Below are 25,751 nucleotides of genomic sequence, written 5' to 3'. Positions count from 1 at the left end.
CCAAGAGACTAGGCACAGAGAGTTCTGCACTGCCTGGATGCCAGGCGTGCCCTGAAATTCTACCTAGACAGGACCAAGGGTTTCCACAAGTCGGACCCTCTTTTTGTCACCTTTGGAGGATCAAGTCTGGGCTATCAGGCCTCCAAGGCCTCCATAGCCTGTTGGATGGTCTTGGCCATCAAAGAAGCCTACGAGGGACAGCACAAGCCACTGCCGGCCAACATCCATGTCCGTGCAGTCATAGCCAAGGCAATGCCCAATGCTTTCCAGCTGCATGTCCTACGGCATGTCATAAGCAGGGCGGCCACATGGGCCACCCCTTTGCCTTTCTGCAAGCACTACTGTTTGGATGCCAGCTCTAGAGCAGACGCGGCTTTCGGACAGGCGGTTCTTAGGAACCTGTTTGCTTAGGGAGGGTCTCCTCTCCACCCTGGGTCTTCACTCAGTTGTAATCGCCCATGCAGTATGGAGGCAAGGGGATAGGACGTAAGAGTAATTATAAGTTACTCACCGTAGTGACCAACGTATTCTTAGTCCATAGTCCCCTTTCCTCCATACGTCCCACCAACCTCCCCCTAATAAAACTGGTGTCATTAGGCAATGTTAAATCTATTGTCGACGCGTCTATGGGGACTGAGGTGTGGCGCCGAAGGGCAGAGTCAGGGCAGTGCCTGCTCCCAGGGCCACACCCCCGCGCGCCTCGAAATATAAAGGGGAAAAAGGTTCCTTCTCCCGTCCCTCGCGAGAGACGCCCATGCAGTATGGAGGAAAGGGGACTATGGACTAAGAGTGCGTTTGTCACCACGGTGAGTAACTTATCATTTTTGTCAGTAGATTTATAGTAGGGTTTTACTTTTAACACTTGTTCCTCCTTGTCAACATAAATGGTCAAATCCAAGAAGTTGATAGATTATTTATTATATGCATTAGTGAATTTCAAAAAACGGATTCTGATAATTTAGCCTAGAGAAAAATGCTTCAAACGGTGTGATATCACCAGACCATATTAATAAAATGTTGTTGATGAACAGTTTGCATAACTTGATATGTAGGGGTTGGTAGCAATCAGAATCAAATTGGGTTCCATGCTGTCAACATACAAATTGCCAGGGTCGGTGTCACTGATGACCCCATCGAAGTCCCATGTATCTGTCTGTAGAATCAATTATTGAAAACAAAATAGTTCTCAGTCAATGACATTTCTGTACACCATAATATGAACAAATTGGGTGTTCCACCCATCGGTCTTGAGTCAAGTAATAATTCTTCCATCATTTTAGAGTTGCTATCTGGGGAATTTTAGTGTACAGTGATAAAATATCTAACCCAATTAGTATGTCATCTCCATCAATGGGATACCTTTCTATCATTCTGATAACCTCAGCTGTGTCTTGAATATATGATGCCATCTTTTTCACATACGGGTTCAGAAAGTGGTCTGCGAATTTGGCAAGCAATTCCAAAACTGAGCCAGTGCCAGAGACAATCGGTCTGCCAGGAAGGTTCAACAGTGTCTTGTGAATTTTAGGGAGCACATAAAATTTATGAGCGCTAGGATTTTTAGGCATTAAGTATTCTGCTTCTTGATTAGAGATCCATTGCCTCTCTAGTGCTTTAGATCCTTTAATATTTATCAAGGATTGTTACCTCTTAGTTAGGCCTTTGTAATTAGTTCTTAAAAAGAATCCTCGCTTATTTGGCGGTTACATTTATTAATACAGCCTGGTCTATTCAGGATCACTATAGCGCCACCATTATCTGCTTTTATTAAGACTATTTCATTATTGGTCTTTAATGAATGAATAGCTTCTCGCTCTAATTTGGTGATGTTCGGAAAGTCCACTTTTGTGTTTAGGTTCTCGAGGGTCTGTAATGCAGTTAATACTTGCTTTTCAAACACAACTGTCTCTGTGGTGTGGGAGGACTAAACGTTGACAGTCTACGAAGTCCTGTGACATTCTCTTCACAATTGGGAGTATTATGCATGAAGTACTGTTTCAAGTGTATTTTCCTGAACAGTTGTAATTCTGGTCTTGTTTTAAAGCTGTCATAAGGGTCCAGCGGGACGAAACTAAATCCTTTCTCTAGTACGGATCTTTCTGCCTAAGTAGGCCAGTATGAGGACCAGTTGATTAATAGGCTGTCCTGCTCCGTGTCTGGCACGGTTCGAAATCCCAATTTTGTCTCTCTTGGCCCTGATCTAAAAAAGGAGCAATATTACTGCTTCTACCTCGTCATTTACGGGTTCTTTAGGATGAGCCTGTCTATTGCTATTGAAATTGAAGCCCTTAACTCTATTGGTTCCTCTCATATTTGCATAAAAATCCTCATTGTGAGCATTGTCATACACATTATCATCATTTGAACTATAGGATGTATTCCCAAACCTCACTCGTCTACCTTTAGGTTGTGTTTGGTCTCCATTGGAGTTTGGTTTATAGTTATCCCGAGTATATGCAAATGCCTTCTCGTGTGAGAAATTGGTTAAATCTTTTTTCATTCTCTGTATTCTGTCACGGGTGGCATAGTCTTTGAAATCATCAATTTCCTTCGTGATTTCATCCAATCTTTTTTTATAGATGTCCAGGGAGACTAGTTATTTGATTTCATCTTCGAATACTTCCAATTCAGCCACCAATTTGTCTAACATCTCTTTGGCTGTATCAATAATAAGAATAATGCAATCTCTACCACACTTGTTAGCTACATAGCTCCACTGCAACACAAACTATTATCAAGGAACAAGCTTGGTTCATTTCTTACCAATAGGCGCTATGGTAATGTCCCATTGCGAAGGTATTCAATCATAATTACACCGTGAAGCTCAGTTCTAATAATGGGTTGTTCAGGTTAAGGCAAATGAGGAGGACCAGGAGACCAGCTGGAGTAAGAATGGCGCAGAGGAGCGTGTAGGGAAATTGCTGATAAAGAGTGCCAGGTAAGGTAGCGGTTGGTGGGATAAAGTGGTATTTGGGTTTGAGTGTTCATGCAAGGTCAGTGAGTGAGACTAATAGAGTGGGTAGTGAAGGAGAAGCTGACTGTTGAAGTGAAAAATGGATGACCGGGGGAAACAGTAGTAGTGATGTCGAGAGGGGAGAGTAGTAGTAGAATAGAGGGGGAAAGTAGGTGTGCACAAGGGAAGAGAGTTTGGTAGGGAGCAAGACTGAGTTGGAAGTAGGTAGTAGAGGAACATCAGGGGAACTGAAGAGGAAGTGTGAGGGAGAGAGAAAAAAGACTGTGTGGAGTAGTAGGGAGGACAGTAGGTGACCAGGGAGCGCAACAGAGAGGGAGAGGAGTATCAGGGGAAGGCAGGAAGCAAAGGACCAAGTGAGGCCTGAGTGTCTGGAAGGTACCAATCCAGTTATCCTGTGTTGGGGAACTTAGGTCAGGGATCACCCAGATTGTTCTCAGAGTGACTTTTAGATAGAGAAGGCATTTGACACCAATATGTAGACCGATCTTTCGATGGTAGGGTTTACCAATCACTAGTGACAAATCTGGAGTTAAGGGACACCTGGGCTAGGGAGTGACAGCCCTTCTCTAGGCAAGAAAGAGGGGCACAGCCGTTTGCAAGCCTCTTTACTATTCGGAAAATAAAAAAACCTACATGCGTCTTTCAAGAGTTGGTGTGTTCTTGGGACTATCTGTGATACCAGTTTGTGACAGGCTATATGAGGAATGGGGAAACTGGTGCAGGGAGTGCCAAATCCCCAAACATTTAACTGTCAATCAGGGATGCATGTGGGGATGCAGCAGAACCTCCTATGACACGCTCCTTGACTGCAAGCCCTGCAGCCGGGGTGAATTTTCCCACACAAATCCATATGTGGAAACATGTTCACTACTGTGAATCACCCCATCTACAGAATAAAAGGACCTTTGTCTGTTTGTGACCACACTTGCAACTCACACATAAATGTGCCCCCTTGTTCACATTTGGCATGTTTAACTATCCCTGGCCACTCCAACGATTCACTGAATAGTTAAGTTGGATAGTTGACTCATAATGGAAGTGGTTACATATGCTAGATGTGTGAATGCAGCGTTTGTACATCCAAGTTTGCTTAGAGCAAACCATGCTAGCTACTAGAGGTAGCAAGTAAGATATCGAGCCCATCTATTCTGGATGTTTAGGATTACTCATGCAAGCGGGGGAAAAAAGAACTATGGTTTTCAAGAAAAACAATGTTTACAAGCACCTCTACATTCAGAGTATGAATTATTTGGAATCACAGTTGATGGTATTAAACTAAAGCCTGTTTGGAATAGCGGCAGAATAATAATAAAAACAGGTAAACTGCTATGCTTTCTGGAACCTGAAAGAAAAGATATGATTCAGAACCAAATCCATATAACGTGCACTAGCCATCTTGCAATGATGGGAGTAGAAAGCCTACCTGTCATGGATCCAACTTGATTAATATCAGGCTTTATTGAGCTGCAGCAGGCACAGCTCAAACATTCAGCAGTGAACTGAAGACCGATTGTGGAGTGTTACAAAAAGTGCATTTACCAGCAGTGCAGCCTACACTGTTCATGACAGTGGGCAAACAGCCAGCAGTTCCATGCTGCTTAATACACTGCTTTGACCCTTTTGTCTGCGCTCTTTTTTTAAGTTAACATTTTGTTACTGGTGCACTGCCTCATGTTGAGTTGTTGTCCGAGACATGCTAAACCTTCATGTACATATGGTTCACACTGTTGATGGGGTGAGTCAAGCTTCAGTCAAACACTTGGCAAGAAGCGAGAACTTGCAAGGACAAAGGGAAACACTACCGAATAACAGCCAGCAACTTTTAACAGTAATGTCAACAGTTGAGAATCAGGCGTACTTTCCTTCATTTACCTTGAACGGTGGGCTGGAGTCACTTGGCCTGGCAGAAAAATCAAAGGAAATTATGAGATCAACCCCTCGCTGCGGTCGGAGGATCAGAGGGTAAGGCAAGTTGAACGTCAGACCACTGTCAACAATATGGATCTTTTTGCTCTTAACATCCAGTGGCTCGTATATCCTCTCAAACTCATCAGGATCTGAAAGAATGGGATACAATTTCACTTTTTCTGCAGTCATGAGAGGAAAAAGTCTAACAAAAGAAAAGACATTATTAAAAAAAAGAAATCAAATCCCCTTTCATTTACAATGGATGATAACCATATAGCCAATGGCAATTTTTTGCTAGCGCTGCTAATCAATTACTGCAAGGCTGTGGTATTTAAACCTTTTCATACCGGACCTCTCCTGCCCCTTGAGTAAAAATATTGATTCCGACTCCCCCACACACCTAGGAGAGTTGACTTCCTAAATGGCCCCAATGATGTCCATGGGAGCCCCAGGCTCTTTAAAAAAGGATTAAGATTTGCTTTTAACAGGAAATGTAAGCAGTACAAAATATGCTTATATTCTATAGTAAAAACAGTCCTCTTAATCCCTTTTTGGAAGAGCCCGCCCCATGCCGGACATACTTCGGGTCCCCCTGGGGGGGGGGGGGGGGGGAGGTGAAGCTCCCCAGTTTGAAGACCACTGCTGTAAGGTTAACAATGATCTTCACTTTCTCTAACCTGCTAAAAGGATGAATGAATGTCCTGGACATAGTATTTGCTAATCATGTCAATTACACCAATGCCCTTTCCACAATTACATTTTTAAATCCTCTGATTATTGAGAAATTACACTTTCTTGGTCCTGAAAAAGCGCAAACTGACCTAAAAAAAAGCAGGGGTCCCATCTAATTCCTCCTGAATCAAGCAAGCTGTTGCAATTCGGACAACGCCTACTTCCGCAGAACACAGTTTTTTAGTAATGTGCTATATGTGCACTCTAGAAGAAGGCTTGTCACTGGCCAATACCCCACTAAATATAAACCCAGTTGTCCTTAATCTACTTCAGTAGCTGGCCACCACTGAACAATGACTGGATCTCAACTTCTGTGTGCGAGAGTTTAAACAACCATTATCCCAGAGCACCGAAAATGCATTTTTATGAAAAAGTTTTTGCCATCTTAAAGGCAAAGTGAAGTAGATTAAAACCCAAAAATCTACATATAAATCATGACAAACACACTATTATTGTCATTGTAAGGACAAGACACTATTATTGTCATTGTGAGAAGAATTAAAATAACTAGAGCAGTAACTACAATAACTATAGTTACAGCAATATTAATGTGGAAACCATACATCAACTCATTATTTAATATTGTATGTCATTTTTCCTAGACATAGGCACCGCTGCGCAATACACACTATCTATACACATGTAAGTGTGATTCTATTTCTCTCGCATGCAAGGAAATCAATTGATTTACTATTGAAAAGCAGATCTAGATAAGTTACCCTAATAAAATGTGGAAAATGGTCAACGAGTGATCCTAGCATACTGGGCTGAGCGGACGTAAATAAATGTTGCAGTCTAGTAATTCGTTAAAATGAAGGGTCCCAGTTTCACATTTATGCTGATTTTTTACAAATAAATACTGACGGAAAAAACGTATTCCTTTCAGTATTTATTTGCAAAAAATGTATTAAAAAAGCAAATGCATGTCACTTGATTGGATCTTTAATTTGTCAAACATGCATGGTAGGTCAGCGGCTGTGCAAAGTAACAGCAAAAAGGTTGAAAGGGGAATGTACTTCTTTTTTAAGTTGTTTAAATGGCTGCACATAAGCAGCGCTTCACTTGTTGTGCAAGAACTCAGCTCTAGGAGTTTCCCATTACAGGCATCCAAGTGGTAATGTGTTTTCTTCATGTAAATACATGTGGAAAAATACTAGTTACAACTTATTTTTCTACATAACAAATAAATATGGATAAATACTGAAAATAAATATGGATAAATACAGACGGAAATGGTGCAAAAACAAATACCATAAAACCGGGATCCTTACTTAAAATTAAATGAACACATGGGAAGTAAATGCCCCAAAGGTTGGTGGATAGATCTCTGCAATGCCCTCGTTGTTATCTCCGAGATGTGGCCCTTTCTGGCAAAATTTAAGAACACAGGATAAAGGCCAGCAAGGCAATTACTTTGTATAAATGGAAAAAAGTCAACATGTCGAATGTCAAGGATTTTGTTTAAACATCTGTATGCCTTTACTTTTGATGCAGCTTTATGTCTTTAGTTTATGCAAGTTCGATGTTGGAGACTATTGCTTATGGAGAAAAGGTGAGACACCAAATTCTCCAAAATGGCATGGGGTTCAATTTCCATGCGTTGTGTAGGTATTTCCAGTTCAGAGTCAAAACAACGGCATGAATTGTTGAGATTTTGTCTAAAAAAAGGAATGTTTTATAAAAATGAGTTAAGAAACAAAAGAATTTAGCAAAAGCCCACAGAAAAATAAATATTGTAAACTATGAAACTTTGGGGTTGATCGCATTCGAGGGCTGTTTGTGATTCTTGTATGCAACCAAACTAACAGTCTCAGTCCAGAGGCACGTTTCCAATGGATAAAGAACAAATGAGACCTGGAACGTACCCATGGAATAATGTGCGATTCAAAACCTGCTAACACATTTGCATTGAGTCTGCCATAACAACCCCACAGAATGAAACAATACAGATTCAAGGGACTTGCAACTGAAAATCATCCAACATGGTGTACTTCATCCAATACAAGAAATGCCGGCTTGTAAAGGATGTAGGTGAAATCTGGTAGGAACTGTGCGGCAGAATGTCCCTAGACAGACATGCCATCTCGAACAATAAAACAAACACTGGAAGAGCATCACTTCACTGAAGATGGACATACACTAAAGAACCGTTTTTAGTATTGAAGGGAGATCTCCAAATACAAGATACAGTAGATCATGGGAACTGAAGAAATTTGAATACGCTCAACCTAAAGAACAGAAGTTTGGATAGAGACCTGGGTGTCATATGACCTGTGAAGTATAGCGCATCAGGAAACATACCAAGTTAACACTAGTAATCTACTTTTGGTGTTAGCAATTATACTCTCTTGCCGACACAGTCCACACTACGTTTGACCATACCTAAAAGAACTGACCAAGCCCTATGCAAATCAGTGAAAAATCCCTTTTGTATATTATTAAGTATTACAAACACTGCAGTCAGCCAACATTGTGCCTTCAGAACAAGCAGTCGGGATTTGAAATGCAGAGTAAAGAAGGTGAGGATGAAACGCATAAAGAAAACAATTAGGCAGGGGGATTAGAAGATAAATGAATAAATGTCAGCAAACTGCACACTCGGACAAGAGAAGTAGAATTTCTGAGATAAGTGCCAGAATTGAGTGCAAGAGCAGCAATCATGGTTTTCCTCGTCCTAGGATATGAAGGAACTACATGTGTTGTGCTTATGATTAAATATACGGTTGACACTAGAGTTAACGCTTGTCTGGAGTGGCCTTCCTTGGTCAGCCATCATTTGAAGATTCTCTTGTGAGATTGTTTTTGTGAAATTGTGAAGCATTTATTATTTTACTACCCAATGCTTGATTATGTGCATTGGACTTTTGAAAAAATATGTATGATTTATGTGCCATGGAAGATATTTGGTGGTGAATAATTAATTGTTCTGACATTACAGTGGTATTAAACCATATAAAGATATTGAATTATATTGAATTACAATCGAAAAAGAAAACTAAATGTAACACTTGTATTGTATAATGAGACCTAGGGTAAGTTATGACTATTATTGGCTATTTTTAAAGGTGTAATGCATATCATTTGTATAAAGTATGATGAAATCTATAAGTATAAACATTGGCATACAATTAAATATGCTTAATCAGGGTGCAGCATTTGCACTATCCATTGGCATCGATAATTGATTCCTGGCGGGTAAGAAATGGTGTGCTGTATGTATGTGTAGAATTGAGAAGGCGAGTGACTTATGGCTGCCTAGAAGTATACAACTTCACATTTTCACCCCGCTTTATGTGAGGGGTCAGAAATGTGAGGCGGGCAACTTTGTAAACTGTTTTTAACTTCTGTCATTTTATTAAATAAAACAGGTTAAACACCTCACTATCCCTAACCTAACATGGATTTCCCGGTCTACAGTTGAACTAAAAGGGAACAAACACTCTAACCAAGGGATCTATAACCTTCACACTTATACAACAATCACCACCAGGGGGCGCATGAGCATGGCTGCCTGAGTCTGCGTCTCCTTAATCGGGCTGAATCATCCGTAAATTAAGGCAGTTTAAACTGGAATTTCTACCAATATCATTTTCCGTTCCTGTTACTTACCTACTTAAGCTCCACTGTCTGCTTTTTCGGCGAAGATCGGACCCGCCTGGAGTGGCTTCAGGATCGAGCCTCGGAGCGGCCTTCCTCCCGCTCTGTCATCGGTCCTTCCGCCTTCCAGACATCCAGGGCGGCGGTTACCCCCCTCCTTCATTTGTGCGGTCGACGGCAGCGGATCCTACACAGGACAGGCGCCGGAGCCCCTTGTCCTTGGCTGGGGGCACGAAAGCGGGTGCAGCTGCCGCTGTTCACGGAGCCAGCTTCAGTCCTTCTTTGGAGTCTCTGGACCGCCCGGCTCCTCACGGCCCTCGGAGCCCCCTCCTCCTTCCTTCGCTTCCTGGGGCCTCCTCTACACAGCTGTCTCCACACAGCTCTCCGAGCCCCTTCTTCATTCCGTAGGGCTCGGAGCCTCCTACTCCTGCATACGATCCCGACGGACTTGCTTCACTGCTTCCTGGGGCTTCCTCCACACAGCTGCCTCCATACTGCTCTCCGAGCCCCCTCTTCATTCCACAGGGCCCGGAGCCGCCGCCTCCTGCGTGCAATCTTGGCGGACTCGCTCCGCTGCTTCCTGCGGCTTCCTCCGCACAGCTGCCTCCACTCAGCTCTCCGAGCCCCTTCTTCATTCCACAGGGCTTGGGGCCTCCTCCTCCTGTGTACGATCCCGACGGACTTGCTTTGCTACTTCCTGGGGCCTCTGCACTTCACTCAGCCCCGGAGCGCCGTCTGCACTACGCTGCTTCCTGGGGCCTCTGCGCTACACTTGTCCCCCTGAGCACCTCAGCACTACGCGGGAACCAGTTGAGCCGGCGACTATCCACTGTGCTGGTTCTGTTTGCCCCTCTACAGCTCTGGCGCAGTCCGCTCGCACACCGGCCCTCCCCTTCACCCCACAGGATCCTGGTGTGCTCTGCAGCTCCAGCGCACTCCCCTCTCCTGGTGTGCCTGTGACCGCTTGTGGTCCCAGCATTGGGCCCTCCCGGAGCCTCCTTTCGTCTCACCCTCCTGGTGTCCGGGTGGCGTCCTGCCTGCTTCCTCTTCGGCCCATCCTTCTCCTCACTTGTCTGGTCGAACCTGTGACTGTGCCTATGTCCAGCTCTCGGGACTCCCTGGATCCTCCACCTTCCCAGTAGAGTCGAAACGGGGCGGCACTGAGTATCCCCTCTGCGGCGCCCCACTCAGCGCCCCCCTTCTCCACCACGCGGAGCCCTGGCGAGTCTGCAACCACACCTGGATTCATCTTCAGGACCTCCCGAGTCCACTAATTGCCTCTGGCACCTGATCATTCTACTGCTCCACTGGCTCTGCTCCAACTCTACTCCCACGGTTCTTGGCTCACCCAGCTCTGACTGATTTGTGTGCTTCTTCTCCCACCTCCTTAGCCCACTTTGTCATTGAGTGTTCTTACAGCCCTGTACTGTGGTCGCTTTCTTAACTCTACCCTGTCACCACCTTCAGCGGTGTGGTGATAACTTTGAGTACCTACTTTGTCCTGTCGCAAGCACCACTGGACCCCCCCCCCATCCACAGTCTCGAGATCCTGCACCCTCTGACTCTTGGTTCCCTCTGGCTCCCTCTCACCTCTGACTTGAATCCACCGTCAACGCCATCCTCACCTGGTCTCCTCCAATTGTTTCTTCCTGCCAATTCTCCTCACTCCTGATTCCACATTGCCCTCTACATCCCCCCTTTATATAACAAACACGCTGGTCTCTACCCTCTACATTCCCATTCCTACTATTACTGCTCCTACCTACCTGTCCGTACCCAAGTCCTTGGTATGCGATCCTCCATATCTCCTTCGCACCTCACTCTCCCCCCTCTCCCCTCCCTACCATCTCCTCCTCTCCCTCCTATTCTACTCGTTCCTCCTGATGCCTAGTCCTCTCCACTGTTGTCCCCCCCCACTCCCCTAGCCATCCTCCTCCTTTCTCTCACCGCCCTAACCTTCTCTACCCCCCCTCCGCAGCCAACCACTCTGCCCTCAAACAATGCTCTCTGGAACGCCAGATCCATCTGCAACAGAACCGCAGCTACCCTTGATCTATTCTTTCGCCTCAACCTTCATTTCCTCTGCCTAACTGAAACATGGATTCCACCTCATAACACCTCTGTCCCTGCTTCCTTAATGGCCTCGTCTTCCTCTTTCATCCATACCCCTCATACCTCTGGTCGTGGTGGCGGCGTTGGTCTCCTGTTCCACCCTAAATTAATTTCCTCCTCTTCATCTCCAACTCTCCCCTCTTTCCCTACTTTTGAATTCCTCTACAAGTCCCTCTCTTCTCCCCACCCTATTTCCTTCCTGGTCATCTATCGACCCCTTGGTCCTCTCTCTTCCTTCCTTGAAGATCTGCATCACCTCCTCTCACTTATTTCTCCTCCTACCTCTCCTCTAGTGGTACTTGGCGATTTTAATATCTATCTGCCTTCTCCCCAACAATCTTCTCCTCTCCTCTCCATCCTTGATTCCTACCTCCTCTTCCTCCTTCCTTCACCCTCTACTCACTCTTCTGGTTCCACTCTTGACCTCATCTTTAACTCCTCCTACCCCTCCTCCCCTGTCTCTTCTCTCCCTGTTTATCTCTCTGACCTTGCCCTACTCTCTTTCTCCCTGTCCCCTCTCTCACCACCTACTAATACTAATCCCTCTCCCCAATCTACTCACGTCGTGACCTCCGGGACTTTGACGCTACCCTCTTCTTTGACACTTGCTGTTCTGCTCTCCCATCTCACCAAGACTTTGCATTACTCTCTGCTGACGATGCTCTCTCTTCCCTTTCATCTTCTAACTCCATTGCCCTTGACCAACTTTACCCCCCTTCTCTCTTAGGCCCTACTCGGAAACCTTCTCAACCCTGGCTTACCTCCCATCTCCGCTCTATGGGACGCCTTCTCAGGCGATTAGAGACTCTGGCTCAAAACTCCCTCGCTTTCTAATAAAACCTCTTACTTCTCTTACCACGCACTTTACAAGTCTTGTCATGCAACCACCAAGTCCTCTTACTACTCTAAGCTTCTCCAGTCTCAAGCATCTCATCCTCGTCGGATTTTTCAAACTCTTACCCGCCTTCTCTCTCCTCCTACTCCCGATCCCTCATCCAACTCCACGCTTTCTCCCTCTGACTAGGCTAACTTCTTTTCCTCCAAAATCATCTCACTCCGCCAAAAAATGTACTCCCCCCCTCTAAGTCCATCTTCTCCTCCGCCCTCTCCTCCCTCTTCCACTATGTCTGTCTTCTCATCTGTTTCTACTTCGGATGTCTCCTCCGTTCTTGCCAAAGCCCACCCCACATCCGGCCCCTCTGCGCCTCTCCCCTCTGTTCTCATCCCCAAGATCTACCCTCTTCTTATCCTTTACCTTACCACTTTCTTCAACGCCTGCCTCTCTTCATCTACCTTTCCCTCAGCTTTCAAACATGCAACGATTATTCCTATCCTAAAGAAACCCTCTGCTGATCCACTCCTCACCACTAACTACAGACCTATCTCCCTTCTACGTTTCCTTTCTAAACTCCTTGAGCGTCTCACCTACTCTCAACTCTCTTCCTTCGTCTCTTCTTCCACTCTCTTTCCTCCCTACCAATCTGGCTTCCGACCCAAACACTCCACTGAAACTGCTCTCACCTCAATTCTCTCCTCTCTGCTTGGCATGCCAAGCAATCTTCCATCTTTATTCTCCTTGATCTCTCTGCAGCTTTTGACACTGTCGATCACCCACTCCTGCTACACACTCTCGCCTCCTTCGGATTCAAAGGCCCTGTTCTGAAATGGTTATCTTCTTACCTCTCTTCTCGTTCCTTTGCCGTCTCCTGGCGGGGCCAGACCTCTCCTTCCTTCCCTCTCATATACGGTGTTCCTGAAGGCTCTGTACCTGGTCCTTTCCTCTTCTCTCTTTACACCTCCCTCATTGCCCCTGTTATCTCCTCCTTTGATATATCCCATCACTTCTATGCCGATGATACTCAAATCTTTCTCTCTTTCTCCTCCTTCACACCTGACCTCCATCTTAAACTCTCCTCTTGTCTCACAGCCATCAAGAACTGGATGTCCTCCCGCTTCCTCTCTCTTAATACTGATAAAACTGAAGTCCTTTTCTTCCCTTCTAACACAGTTCCTCCTCCCTCTCCTCCCCCTTTCATCAACTTTCCTCCCTCCAACCTCCCTATCTCCTCCCATGCTCGTAATCTAGGCATTCTATTTGACTCCTCTCACCTTTTCACAACACATTTCACTTACCTCCCGCTCCTGCCGATACCACCTCTACAATATTCGCAAAATCCGTCCGTCCCTCCCTCCCTCACATTCCACGCAACCAAACTCCTTATCTCCTCTCTCATCTTTTCCCGACTCTTCTACTGCTCCTCAATCTTTGGACTTCCTGCATCTCATATTGCCCCCCTTAAATCCATTAACCACTCCGCTGTTCGTACCCTTTGTCTCCTTACCTCCCGAGACTCCATCTCTTCCTTGCTCTCTCACCTTCGCTGGCTACCTTTCCACTTACAACTAAAATGTTGCTTTCTCTGCCTTGTTTTCAAATCCCTTCATGGTCTTGCTCCTCCTTATCTCTCTTCCCTTTTACTCCCCCTCTCGCTGCCTTCGTTCTGCTGACCATTTCCTCCTCACTGTACCCCCCTCCCCCTGTGCTTCCTCTCGGTTCCGCTCCTTCCAACTCCTTGCTCCTCTTCACTGGAACTCACTCCCCCTCTCAATCCGCTCTTCCACGACTCCTCCATTCTCCACCTTGAAGGCCCCCCGTCCTCTTCTTCCCCCCTTCTTTCCCTCTTCTAACTCCTCTCTCCCCAGTCCTATTTCACTCTCTCTCCCTTCCATTTTCACTCGTTCTATCCTTCTCATGACCCCCCCTCACCAATCCTAACCCCACTCCACTTCCCCTCCCCCCTCAGTTAATTGCTCTTTGCACTGTTTTGTGGTTGAATAATTCATGATGTAATTTTTGCTCCCAATGTTTGTTGTTGTTCTCTGTATTAGTTGTTCCATTGTACAGTGCCTTGGCGTAAGGCGCTCTATAAATAAACAAATCAATCAATCAAAACAAAGAGGTATAATATGCCAACTCAATTCAACAAATGTATACAACACATAACCTGGTTCACACTCAATGTTTCTTGTCATGAACTGGGCAAACTCCCCTTCCCTAGAGCCAAACAATGGTTTTCTTAACAGTTTAAAGGAAACCCCAAGGAAATACAACTTCAACACAAAGTTTGTTGTTTCAATGAAGTAACTTGTCAAAGCTCTCACACCTCCTGGAATGAGAACTCCTCAACACCTTTGGCAAAAACAAATGGTTTGGTCAGAATGGTCTGCTTCAAGAATGACTACAAGAAGAATTGTAACTTTTCCTTAATCAGCTTTCACAGTTCTTTCCCAAGTTTCACAAATTAATATGTTGCTTTCCCTTAGTACCACTCTTCAGCACTGTCACCTTCTGCTACTTGGCGTAACCTTTCACCAGGTCTATTCTGGACCATTACCTCTTGCCCTAAGGAACTGCTCATCTGCCTGTCTAATTCGGGCAGATAAACAGATAAGTGCTTCAATGGTACTTTCAAAGTAGAGCAATAACTTCAATGACCTAGCATAAACATATTAACAGCTTTCAGGGAATAGGACATCACATTGATCCTTATCAGGACCTCTCCACAAACTATGCTCATCTCCTTCTGGATAACCACCTCCAGAAGGAGAGCTTGCTTGCCAACTTTCTTCCCCTTATACATCACTAACGAAAATAATGTTCAGGATCAAATCTTTTCCTGCTTCCATTTTGGCTGTAGCAATGTGAATCTACTTCAACCACAATGATGGGTATCCCCGAACCTCAGTGGCAACCTTTACAACCATGGGGCTTCTCACCATTACCCTCTTGGTTTTGGCAACCTTTATTGGATTGATATTGCCAGTTTTTCGGGGTCTCTCAGCTTGGGTATTGGTTGTATGCCTGGGTTTCTAAGACAACCTCCTCACCAGGTTGTTGGCATTTGCTCAAACTCCCACTTTCTTTCCTGGACCTCGTTTAGTTAACTATTAGCCACTTTGCAAGTCTGCAATGGTTCGGTATTTGTAGGATTAGCTTGCCTTTGTACGTTTTGTAAAAGTTTGGTATTGGTGATGCTTATTAGCTTTACGTTAACAGTTTGGCATGCGTAACAGTGCTTATTCTGCTTTTCACTTGCTCATGAGTGATCCCGCCTGCGCCTCACATGCGGCCTGCCCTGGAGCACCCCACAGTCACTGGCGTGGGTAAGACTCACCAAGTAAGTCGCTTCCAGGTGCTCCTCTCCGTGTTCACCGAACTGCTGAAACTGCGGCTTCTCCAGACTAGGCGCACCTGCTCCGCTTTGTTGCCTCTGCCACACTGGTTTGGAGTCGCTCTGACTCGAGAGTCTCTGGTGCAACCCTGCCACCTGAGACCTCTCGACTGCTCACACTAGGCTGCTTCCTGCTGCAAAAGCTCTGCACGACGTAGTCTGCCTGGGTAAGCATTTCTTACCCACGCTTCCAGCTGCGGGACCTCTGCGGTTTGGGATGAGGGATGCACAGATCAGCTCCGGACTTGCAATGGTCCTAGCGTCTTCCAGCTCCTCTACTCCAGTCTCCCGCAGTATACACAGCTTACATTACTTCTGCTGCTCCTGTTGCTTCTGCTTCTTCTCTACTACCTGCACCTCAGGGAGCCTTTTATGCCTCCCAGTCTCTCGTAGGTGTAGGTCATTCTTGTTAATTAGCTGACTACCTCTACATCTTTGTTCCTCTATATCCCTCTTCCTCGTCCCAGTACTGATGGAGTTATGGGACTTGAAGTCTCGAATGGAAGAGTTTGTTTTCTTAACTTTTTCAACATTGCGAATTGATTTCCACTTTCTACAACAGTTAACAAAAGGATATTACAAGAGCCAGTCATAAAACAGGTTTGAGAAGAGGACTATGGTTCTTTGCTCTTAAGACTTCCATTATTATACAATTGTATCTTATTAGGCTTTTGGGAACTAGGGGAATTTATAACTGCATGCCTTTCTTGTGTTATAGCAGTATGCTTGTTACTTTTACCACTACAATGATCATGGCTGAATTAGTTCCCCTTCAGATCGTCTTCTTGTGGAACAATAGAATTATGATGGCAACAAGGCATTCCATACTGATGGAATGTCCTCTTGAAAAGAGGTTAAATACTGTAGCTCATCCCATAGGTATCCCTCACTCTCTTGACCCTTTTCCCCTTCTGGGTGATTCTCCTGCAGGAAAATCCCCCCATATCCCCCAAGATCAGGAAGTGTTGCATTTCCCTGGCCCCCGGGAGGATACTTTAGTTAGGGTTTCAGTGAAGGATCCATAGGATTCATCACATTTAATAATAAAATAACGTGTTTACACAGGCTGTTTTAGGAAGTCATACTTTGTGGCTGCCCTTTTCAGCTACTAGTGTGTCAGTAGACCGGGCCCAGCACTCTCAACATGGGGCAGGAGCCCTACACCAGGGTGTTTGCCAGAGCTATTCTCTCCCCAGAGGCAGGGTGAGGGATTTGGGAGCGCCCCTGTATCTGTCCTCACGTGGGTCTGGTTACAATTGGAAAGTACCACAGATGATCACCCCCTACCTATCTTATTCTATATTGGCCAGGGTCTATTCTCTTCTGTTGAAGAGCTACCAAGCCCAGAAGTCCTTGCAGAGAAAAGAGTATACAACCCACCTACGAGATATGCAGCAACTAACACCCAGCCAACAAAGTATTGTCCACTACAGACTGGAAACCCTGACACCTACCCAGTACCTTAAGAGGCTCAGGGACCATAATTAGGAGAGTATGTCTTGGGTTGATTGGGTGAGTGCTGCACATATGAACATGGAGTGGATTGATGAATATAAGGTGAAAGCTTTCATTGAATTGCCTCACCTCATCCCATCCCTCTAGGAACGAGTCTGTGGTAATGGTGAGCTCTGGGGGCAGGTGCCTGAACGGCCTGCCCACTAACAGGTTGGTGTCTGCCCCCCATCACAAGAGGTCCTGGTGAAGGTGTTATTGTATGCTGACTGGAGCTGACTGAGAGCCTGTCCCCTGATTCCAGGAGGCTGAGAAATGTAGCTGCAGCCTCCTCATTTTGAGCCTTGTGTGTGTGGCACCACCAGGAAGCAAGCTGCCATTATGCCGAGCAAGTGCTGGTACCACCACGCTGAGGTTACTAGTCTGCTGAGAAATGTTCCATGGCCTTCTTGATTGCCTTGATCTTGTCCTCCGAGGGTAAGCTTTTCTCTACCCTTTGTTAGGCAGAATCCTGTGCAGTGCCCTTAGGGACTTATTCGTTGAATAAGGTACTGTGTTCTGTTTCGAGGAGCTAGGGTGAATCCCTGTCCTCCTCCAAGGCTTGCCCTTGTCTTCCTTCCTTCTTATAACTTGCTTCTTCTGTTGACAATATCGAAGTACTTCTGGCAACGTTGAATCTTGAACTGTCCGACTGTGTGGGAAAAAGAGGTATGCCCTTACCAAATGAAAAAAATAAACTCCAGAAATCCAGCAAAGCTGCTAGGGGACTCACTAGGTAAGGGAAATTCGCCATTGAATGAGAATTCTCCCTAACACCCTTGTATCCCAAATTACCCCCAGGAAATTATAAAATTATTCACCGTAATGACTAACGTACTCCTAGTCCTTTCCTCCATTCTGTATGGGCGTCCCTAGCTAGGAACGGGAGATGGAACCTTTTTCACCAGAAACATCACCCTCCCATTTAAATTTACATGCGTGCGGGGAGAGGCCCTGGGAGCATGCGCTCCAATGACTCTGCCCACCAGCGCCACTCCTCAGTCCCCTTTGACACAACAATATTAATTAGCGCTTGGTCCTGTCTAGGTAGTATCTCAGCGCACACCTCGGATCCAGACAGTACAATACCCTCTGAGCGTCATCCTTAGGGCCCACGAAGAACGTTGGTAGCACCATCTCCTGATTTAGGTGAAAAGAGGAGAAAATCTGGGGTAAGAATGCAGGGCGAGTTCTAAGCACCACCTTGTCCTGATGAAAAGTAGTATAAGGCTTTGAGGACACCAGCGACTGGATTTCACTGATGTAAGCTTAATGGTGACTAGCCAAGGGTTTTGCCTTTCTTGTCTTTAGGATCTTTGAAGCCAATATTTAGATCTCCTAAGAGGATGGCTCTTGTATTGGTTTTAAGATTGTCACCCAGGAGGTGTATGATGTTGGCTTGGAAATCGAGAAGGGGGCCTGGAGGGCGGTAGACTACATGTAGTGTTATAGTGTTGTTTGGAGAGAAGAACAAGTTACTTCTTACCTTGTAACGTTCTTTCGATGGGATGTTCCTCTGACGTATTCCTTATCTTAGATATCTCTTTCCACTTTTGCTGGCCTTGGAAATTTTTTCTCTCTAGCGGGCGCTGCGCGTCGACGTCCGCCGAGTCGATGTCCCTCGACAGCCGCCGTATCGACGTCATCCTGCCTATAAAGGCCGCGCGCAGCGTCCGTTGCTCAGTTCCGTTTTGTTGCCCACAATATTAATTATATATTTTTTTTGGACTAGACTAATCACCCTGAAGGAGCATAAGCTGCAACAACAAGGGAAGTAGTACTGCAGGGATGGATGGGAGGGTCGATAATGAATACGTCGGAGGAACATCCCATCGAAAGAACGTTACAAGGTAATTAGTAACTTGTTCTTCGAAGGGAATGTGTCCTCCGATGTATTCCTTATCTTAGATAGGCTCCCATAGCAGTATTCTGTTATTGGAGGTGGGAGTACTGACTTCATGCTTCCTCTTATTGATGAATAGAGTGCAATAATGCCCTTCCAAACCTAGTCTCCTGACTGGAGGAGGAATCCAAGTTGTAAAACCGTGTAAAGGTATGGACGGACGACCATGTGGCAGCCGCACAAATGTCTCTAACCAGCACTCCTCTTTTGAGGGCCGATGAAGCTGCGATACCTCTGGTCGAATGAGCCCTAAGATTTTGAGGGGGCTCTTTTCCTGCCAGTTTATAACATTCCAAAATGGCTAAAATGATCCATCTGGAAATGGTCTGCTTAGTTATCGGTAACCCCAGCTTGTGACCTGCGTAGCTTACAAACAGCTGGTCTGCTTGTCTTATCCTAGCCAGTCTACTAATGTAAAAACTTAAAGCCCTTCTTGGGTCCAGCCTGTGTAACCTCTCTTCCTCTTTCCCCGGATGGGGAGGAGGATAGAAAGATGGAAGGGTAATCTTCTGTGTGATATGAAATTCAGAAACCACCTTTGGGAGGAAATTAGGCTTCACTTGTAGAACAACTTTGTCTTTGTGAAAGATTGTATGAGGGGGTTTACAAGAAAGAGCTTGTAACTCGCTCACCCTTCTAGCAGATGTAAGTGCTACTAATAAAACAGTCTTAAGGGTAAGAAATCTTAACGTACAAGAGTGGAGTTGTTCGAAAGGTGTGCCCATCAGGAAAGTTAGAACTAAATTTAAATCCCTTAGGGGAACCTGGAATGGTCTTGGGGGATAAATGTTAGTTAACCCCTTTAGAAACTGTATTACCAAGGGTAACCTGAAATAGGATGGTTCTTCCGCAGTGCGCTTAAAAATGGATAGCGCTGCAAGATAGCCCTTGATGGTGCCAACTTGAAGGCCTGAATTCGCTAAATAAAGTAGGAAGGACAAAACCATTGGTGTACCACATGAAAAGGGATCGATATTCTTTTCCCTAAACCAGGTGCAAAATCTGTTCCAACGGCAGCGGTATAAAGATTTTGTTGCTGGCCTTCTTGCCGAAAGCAACACCTCCATAACGTCATCAGGGAGGTCCCAATCCTTGTACCTCAGCCTTTCAGAAGCCAAGCGTGAAGGTTGAGGGTTTTGATGTCTGGTTGGAGAACCCGACCTCCCTTCTGTGAGAGCAGATTCTCTCTGAGTGGAAGTCGAATTGGAGGGCAGTTGGACAAGTCTAAAAGGTCCGGGTTCCACGTTCTCCTGGCCCAATCCGGGGCAATTAGGATCATGGTTTTCCAGAATCTTCTCAACCTCCTGATCATTTGAGGAATGACAGGGACCGGTGGAAACGCGTACAGGAGTGGAAACTCCCAGTCCACTATGAACGCGTCTCCCAGAGCTCCTCTCGGGGGAAATTCCCTTGAACAGAACAGATCGCACTTCCTGTTGACACTGGTGGCGAACAGATCCACCTGAGGGGTTCCCCAAAGGGCGAAGATCTCTTGAAGGACTTCCTGAGCTAGTTCCCACTCGTGGGAGACTGTGCTCTGCCTGCTCAGAGCGTCCGCTGTCAAGTTCGTCTCTCCGGCTAGGTGAGCTGCCGATAGAGAGATTCCTTCTTGGATTGCCCAAAACCAGAGCTGCATCGCCTCTCTGCACAGAGGTAGTGATCCTACGCCTCCTCTTTTGTTGAGGTAATGCATGGCCACTGTGTTGTCCGTCATTATCAGGACATTCTTTCCTTGTACAGATGGCAGAAAAGCCTGATGGTCAAGTCGTTGGTGTGGGCTACCCACCCTGTGAGTGAGGCATCCGTAACTACTGTTATCTCCGGCCAGGGTTGCCAAAACTGCTCTCCTTTCAGAATGTTCTCCTGACAGGCCCACCACTGAAGCTCTCGAGCCACCCTGTCGGGAACCTGAAGAAGATCTGTCATTCTCCCTGAGAATTGTGACCACTGAGTTCAGTGCCCACTGGAGGGATCTCATTCTCAGGCGAGCCTCTGGCACTAGGAAAATGCAGGATGCCATGAGGCCTAGCAACCTCAAAAAGTCGAAGGCTGGGAGACGTTGGGCATTTTGAAACTTGGTGACCATCTGTAGAATATCTTGAGCCCTCACCTCTGGTGGCGAGGCTTTTCCCAGGGAAGTGTCCAGGATCGCTCTGATGAACTGGAGTCTCTGCGATGGTATCATTTGTGACTTCTTTAAATTGAGGGAGAAGCCCAGTCTGTGAAGGGAGTGACAAACATGATCTAGCTGGATCTGAGCTTGTTCCGAAGATACAGCTCTGATCAACCAATCTTCCAGGTAGGGGTAGAAACTTGGTGAAGACCCTCGGGGCGGAGGTCAGCCCAAATGGCAGCACTCGAAATTGATAATGAGAGTTGCCAATTGCGAACCTCCGGTATTTCCTGTGTTTGAGATGGATTGGCACATGGAAATAAGCGTCCTGAAGGTCCAGAGATACCAACCAGTCCTGGAACTGAAGGGCCTGAAGGATCTGAGAAAGAGTTACCATCTTGAATTTGTCTTTCCTGAGGAATTTGTTCAATTCTCGCAAGTCCAAGATGGGTCTCAGTCCTCCGTCTTTCTTTGGAATGAGAAAGTAAGGGGAGTACCAGCCCTTGTTCCTCTCCGCTACAGGTACCGGTTCTATGGCACCTTTCTCTAGCAGGTCTAAAATTACCTGCAAGAGGAGCGGATCTGGAGCTTTTTGAGAGCTGACCCCCGGTGGATGACTGAGGTATGCGCAGGAGAGGCAGGCATTAAGCTTGTGCAACTGTCTCCAATGCCCAAGCATCTGACGTGATAGCCTGCCATTCCGCCAGATGTTGAGTTAACCTGCCTCCTACAGGTGTCTTGTGAGGGAAGTCCTCAGAGTGGTTTTGGGGCAGCTGATGCAGATGCCGATGGTAAAGAGGCACCTGCTGTTGCTGCGGCTTTTGAATAACTACCCCGTCCACCTCGGGTAGTTCTTCTTTGTCCCCTTTGAGCCGGTCGTCCTCTACCTCTTCCGAATGCCGAGTAGAAGCGAAAGGACTTGCCTCTCGCAGAGGTTCCTGTGGGACGAAAAGGTGTCTGACGGATTGCAGCGCCTAGGGATTTTGCTGCTGCCTTTGATGTTTGCAGTTTTTCTAAACTGTCATCCGCCTTTTTCCCAAACAAAGAAGAGCCATCAAATGGCATGTTCAAGAGCCTGGCTTGCACATCTGGGGCAAAACCAGACTTTCTCAACCAAGCAAATCTCCTGGTTGTTGTACTTGCCACCATTGCTCTGCTGATACTGTCAGCCGAATCAATGCCCGTCTGGAGGGATTCGCACATAGCATCTTTACCGTTCTTTATGATATTTAGGAACGCCTCCCTTTCTTCTCCCTCCGTGATGCAGTCAGCCGCTGTAGAAGCACACTCCCAAAGTGTATGGCTAAATCTAGCAAGGGTGCAAGTAGCATTAATAGATTTGAACGCCATGCTACATGCCGAAAAGACTTTCTTAGCCATAGCATCATATTTTTTATCGTCCCTGTCCTGTGGGACGGTAGGGTAAGCAGTCTTGATGTCAGTAGAAGATGCTGCCTGTACCACCAGACTTTCTGGGGATGGGTGTTTGGACAAAAACTCCGGGTCTGCAGAAGATACCCTGTATTTAGTAGACAGTTTTTTATTTACTGCCGGGACGACATCTGGGGTTTCCCAGTTCGTCATGATTTTTCTTTGAAGAGCTTTATGAAACGGTACTACAGGATCCTCCTGTGGACCTTTATCAAGAATATCCGTGAGGTCATCCTGTGGGAAAGCCTGTGAAGGTGTTGACCACCCCATAAATTCTGTGATCCCTGCCATTAAAGCTCTATAAGGGGTTTCAGCATGCTCCCCCGGGTCTGGCCTAGCGAACTCCACCTCTGGGGAAGTGTCTAAACCACTTGCCTCATGTAAGGAATCATGGAGTTCCTTTAATCTGCGTTCCTCTGAGGATAACTCCTCTTGAACTGGGGTTGCAGATCCCTGCAACTCAAATCTCTCCTCTTGGTCAGATAGTTCTACCTCTTCCATAATTGAGGACATTGTTCTCAATTGGTCTGAACTCACAAAGGGTGTGAAACCCATCTCCAAGGCAGAGGGTGCCAAACTTGTTGTAATCGGCCTCGAAAACGTCGATGTCGTCGACGCCGAAGGCTTCGAACGTGGCATCGAAAACAAAGGTGGAGGCATAGAGGTCCTCGATAGAATTGGAATTCTGCTTGAAGATGTCGACAATCTCGACGACATCGAAGACCTGGGAATAGCCACTGGGTGCGCCGCAACCGTGACTTTCCTTGGCGTCGACGCCGGTGTTGAGGATGGCGTTGAGTCGACAGACCCGTGTGTCGAAGGTCCCTTCGACAACGGCGTCGAAGACACCGACCTCGGCGTCGACGGAATCTTCGTCGATGGCGTCGACGGAAACTTCGAAGAAGGATTCGAAGTCTTTGCTTTACTCGAGGGTTCGTGACGGGCTCGAGAAGCTTCCTTCGCCAGGTACTGCGACTCGCGGCGTTTTGGACCTTCGGGTCTTTCGACCAGAGCATCGCTCTCGGCAGTCTTTGAGGGGGTCGAGGCCGCTTTCTCGAAGACGCTCATCATATTTTTTCGGAATTCCTCCCATTCAGCCCGGGAACTATGTTTCGTGGGGCAAGGGATTCCCTTAGGTGAAACAGAGGAAGAGGACGAAGGGGATCTTCGGCGTCTCCTTTTCGAGTGCTTTGATCTCGAGGAGTGATGGGACCCGCTTCGAGACCTGGAGCGCGAATGGTGACGAGGAGACGAATGTCTCGACTTCGTCGAGGAAGAAGAAGCTTTAGAAGTCTTACCTTTTTCCAGCTTCCCCCTACGCTCCTTCAGGGCCTTAGCTGTCATGGACATACAGTCCTCGCACTCCGAACAATGGTGTTCAGCTCCCAAACACCACAGACAGACCCTGTGAGGGTCAGTCAGCGACATCTTTTTTCCACAGTCTCAGCATTTTTTAAAGCCGGACGTAGGGGTTGTCGGTTCAAACGAGGAAGCCATCGAGTATTGATCGAATATCTTGAGGAAATTGGAATAATTCTCTACGAAACTGAGCAACGATATTCCGAGGCACTGAGTAAGCGCGGAAAAACGGAACTGAGCAACGGATGCTGCGCGCGGCCTTTATAGGCAGGATGACGTCGATACGGCGGCTGTCGAGGGACATCGACTCGGCGGACGTCGACGCGCAGCGCCCTCTAGAGAGAAAAAATTTACGAGGCTAGCAAAGCTGGAAAGAGATATCTAAGATAAGGAATACGTCGGAGGACACAATCCCTTCGAAAGATATTTTCACTGAGAGGGTGTCAAAATTGTCTGCAGTAGCAGATTTTATTTGTCTCGAATTGAGGGTTTCCTTGAAGATTAGGTCGGAAAATTGTGTAGCCTGATGTTAAGGTTTGGCAGATGGCTGGTCCAGAGGCTTCATGTAACCAGGTATCTGTGATGGCTAGGGCGTCTAGATCCAAGTCAGTAATGAGGTCATGAATCTCTGTGGCATGGGCTGCCATGGATAGTACATTGATGAGTGCACATTGGATTTGGGTGGTGAAGTTGTTACCTATTTTAGTTGAAACGTTAGTATTCTTGGCGGTGACACAGGGGGTTCTTGGCATAAGGGTGGTGGCAGGTGAGGGCAAAAGATGGGGTTGCTTTCCTAGGTGCTTTTTGCGAGTGGATGAGATGTGGCGAAAGCAGGTGCCTAGCCTTTGGTTTCTCATGTGGATGGGTATAGAGTGTGAGTGTACCATACCACTATCGCACTATGTAAACTGTTGTCCGCCCAACCAAGTATCCTGTAACAGCACCACAATGCCCCCGGGCCGCTGCGCGCATTATAAATACAAATAAATAAAAAAAAAAAAAAATCTAACGTGCAGGTCCACTTACTTTTGTACTGGTTCCTGGTAGCATCACTCCTGGCCCCTTGTATAATGTCTAGGTTAGCCTGTGACTAGTACACATGCCTCAGCGCGACTTGTTCAGGAACCAAGCTGCAAGGGCTAACTTCAGGGGGGCATGGTGGATGACCGTGCCTCCCTGCTGAGAGAGTAGGTGCGCTGGGCCCAGCGGAAGGTGCAACGGGGCCTGATCTGACAGGCTGAGTAGTTCTGAGAACCATGGCCTTGCTGGCCACCATGGAGCCATCAGGATGATACAGAGGTGCCAGACCTCCCTCATCTTGCAGATTACCCTGTGCACCAGGGGAGAGGGAGGGAAGGCATATGGATTTATGTTGTTCTACTGGATCTGCATTGTGTCGCCCAGCGAGCCCTGCCCTGCCAAGACGCAAACTGGGGGCACCTCCTGTTGGACCAGGTGGCGAAGAGAACCACCTGCGGATGAACCCACTTGTTGAAGATCCCCTGAAGGCCCTGTTCATCCAATTGCAATCGTAGTTGTCCGCACCCAGCCTGCTGAGCCAGTCCGCTTCAGGTTGGACTCCCCGAGAGGTGGATTTCTGCCAGGTGCAGGTTTGTTTACCAGAGCCCACTCCCAAATGTTGGCTGCTAGAGTGCAGAGGGGAGGAGACCTGGTGCCACCCTGCTTGTTGATGTAATACATGTTGGTTGAGCTGTCGGTTTGAATGATTATGGCCTTGCCACGGATCATCAGGAGGAAGGCTTTGAGAGCGAGCCAGATGGCCATCAACTCGAGCCAGTTGATGTGGGCCACCTACTCCTGATGAGACAATAACCCAAGGACACTGTGGCTGCCCAAGGTAGTTCCCCAGCCCTCTAGGGACGAGTCCGTGGTGAAGGT

The 25,751-nt window shown here is 46.7% G+C and overlaps 1 protein-coding gene across 1 annotated transcript in view; it reads right to left on the bottom strand.

Moving 5' to 3' along the window:
- PLA2G4A (phospholipase A2 group IVA) overlaps positions 1 to 25,751 on the bottom strand; it is a 2,090,704-nt gene that overhangs the window by 270,076 nt on the left and 1,794,877 nt on the right. The window contains exon 16 of the mRNA XM_069641387.1: positions 4,847 to 5,031. Within this exon, the coding sequence (XP_069497488.1) occupies positions 4,847 to 5,031 (185 nt within the window). The remainder of the gene's footprint in view (positions 1 to 4,846; positions 5,032 to 25,751) is intronic.

The sequence above is a fragment of the Ambystoma mexicanum genome, chromosome 1q (assembly GCF_040938575.1).
Source record: "Ambystoma mexicanum isolate Mex_15411 chromosome 1q, UKY_AmexF1_1, whole genome shotgun sequence".
NCBI classification, from domain to species: Eukaryota; Metazoa; Chordata; class Amphibia; order Caudata; family Ambystomatidae; genus Ambystoma; species Ambystoma mexicanum.
The sequence above is the reverse complement of the archived record's forward strand: the minus strand, read 5'-3'. Positions and strand labels throughout refer to the sequence as shown.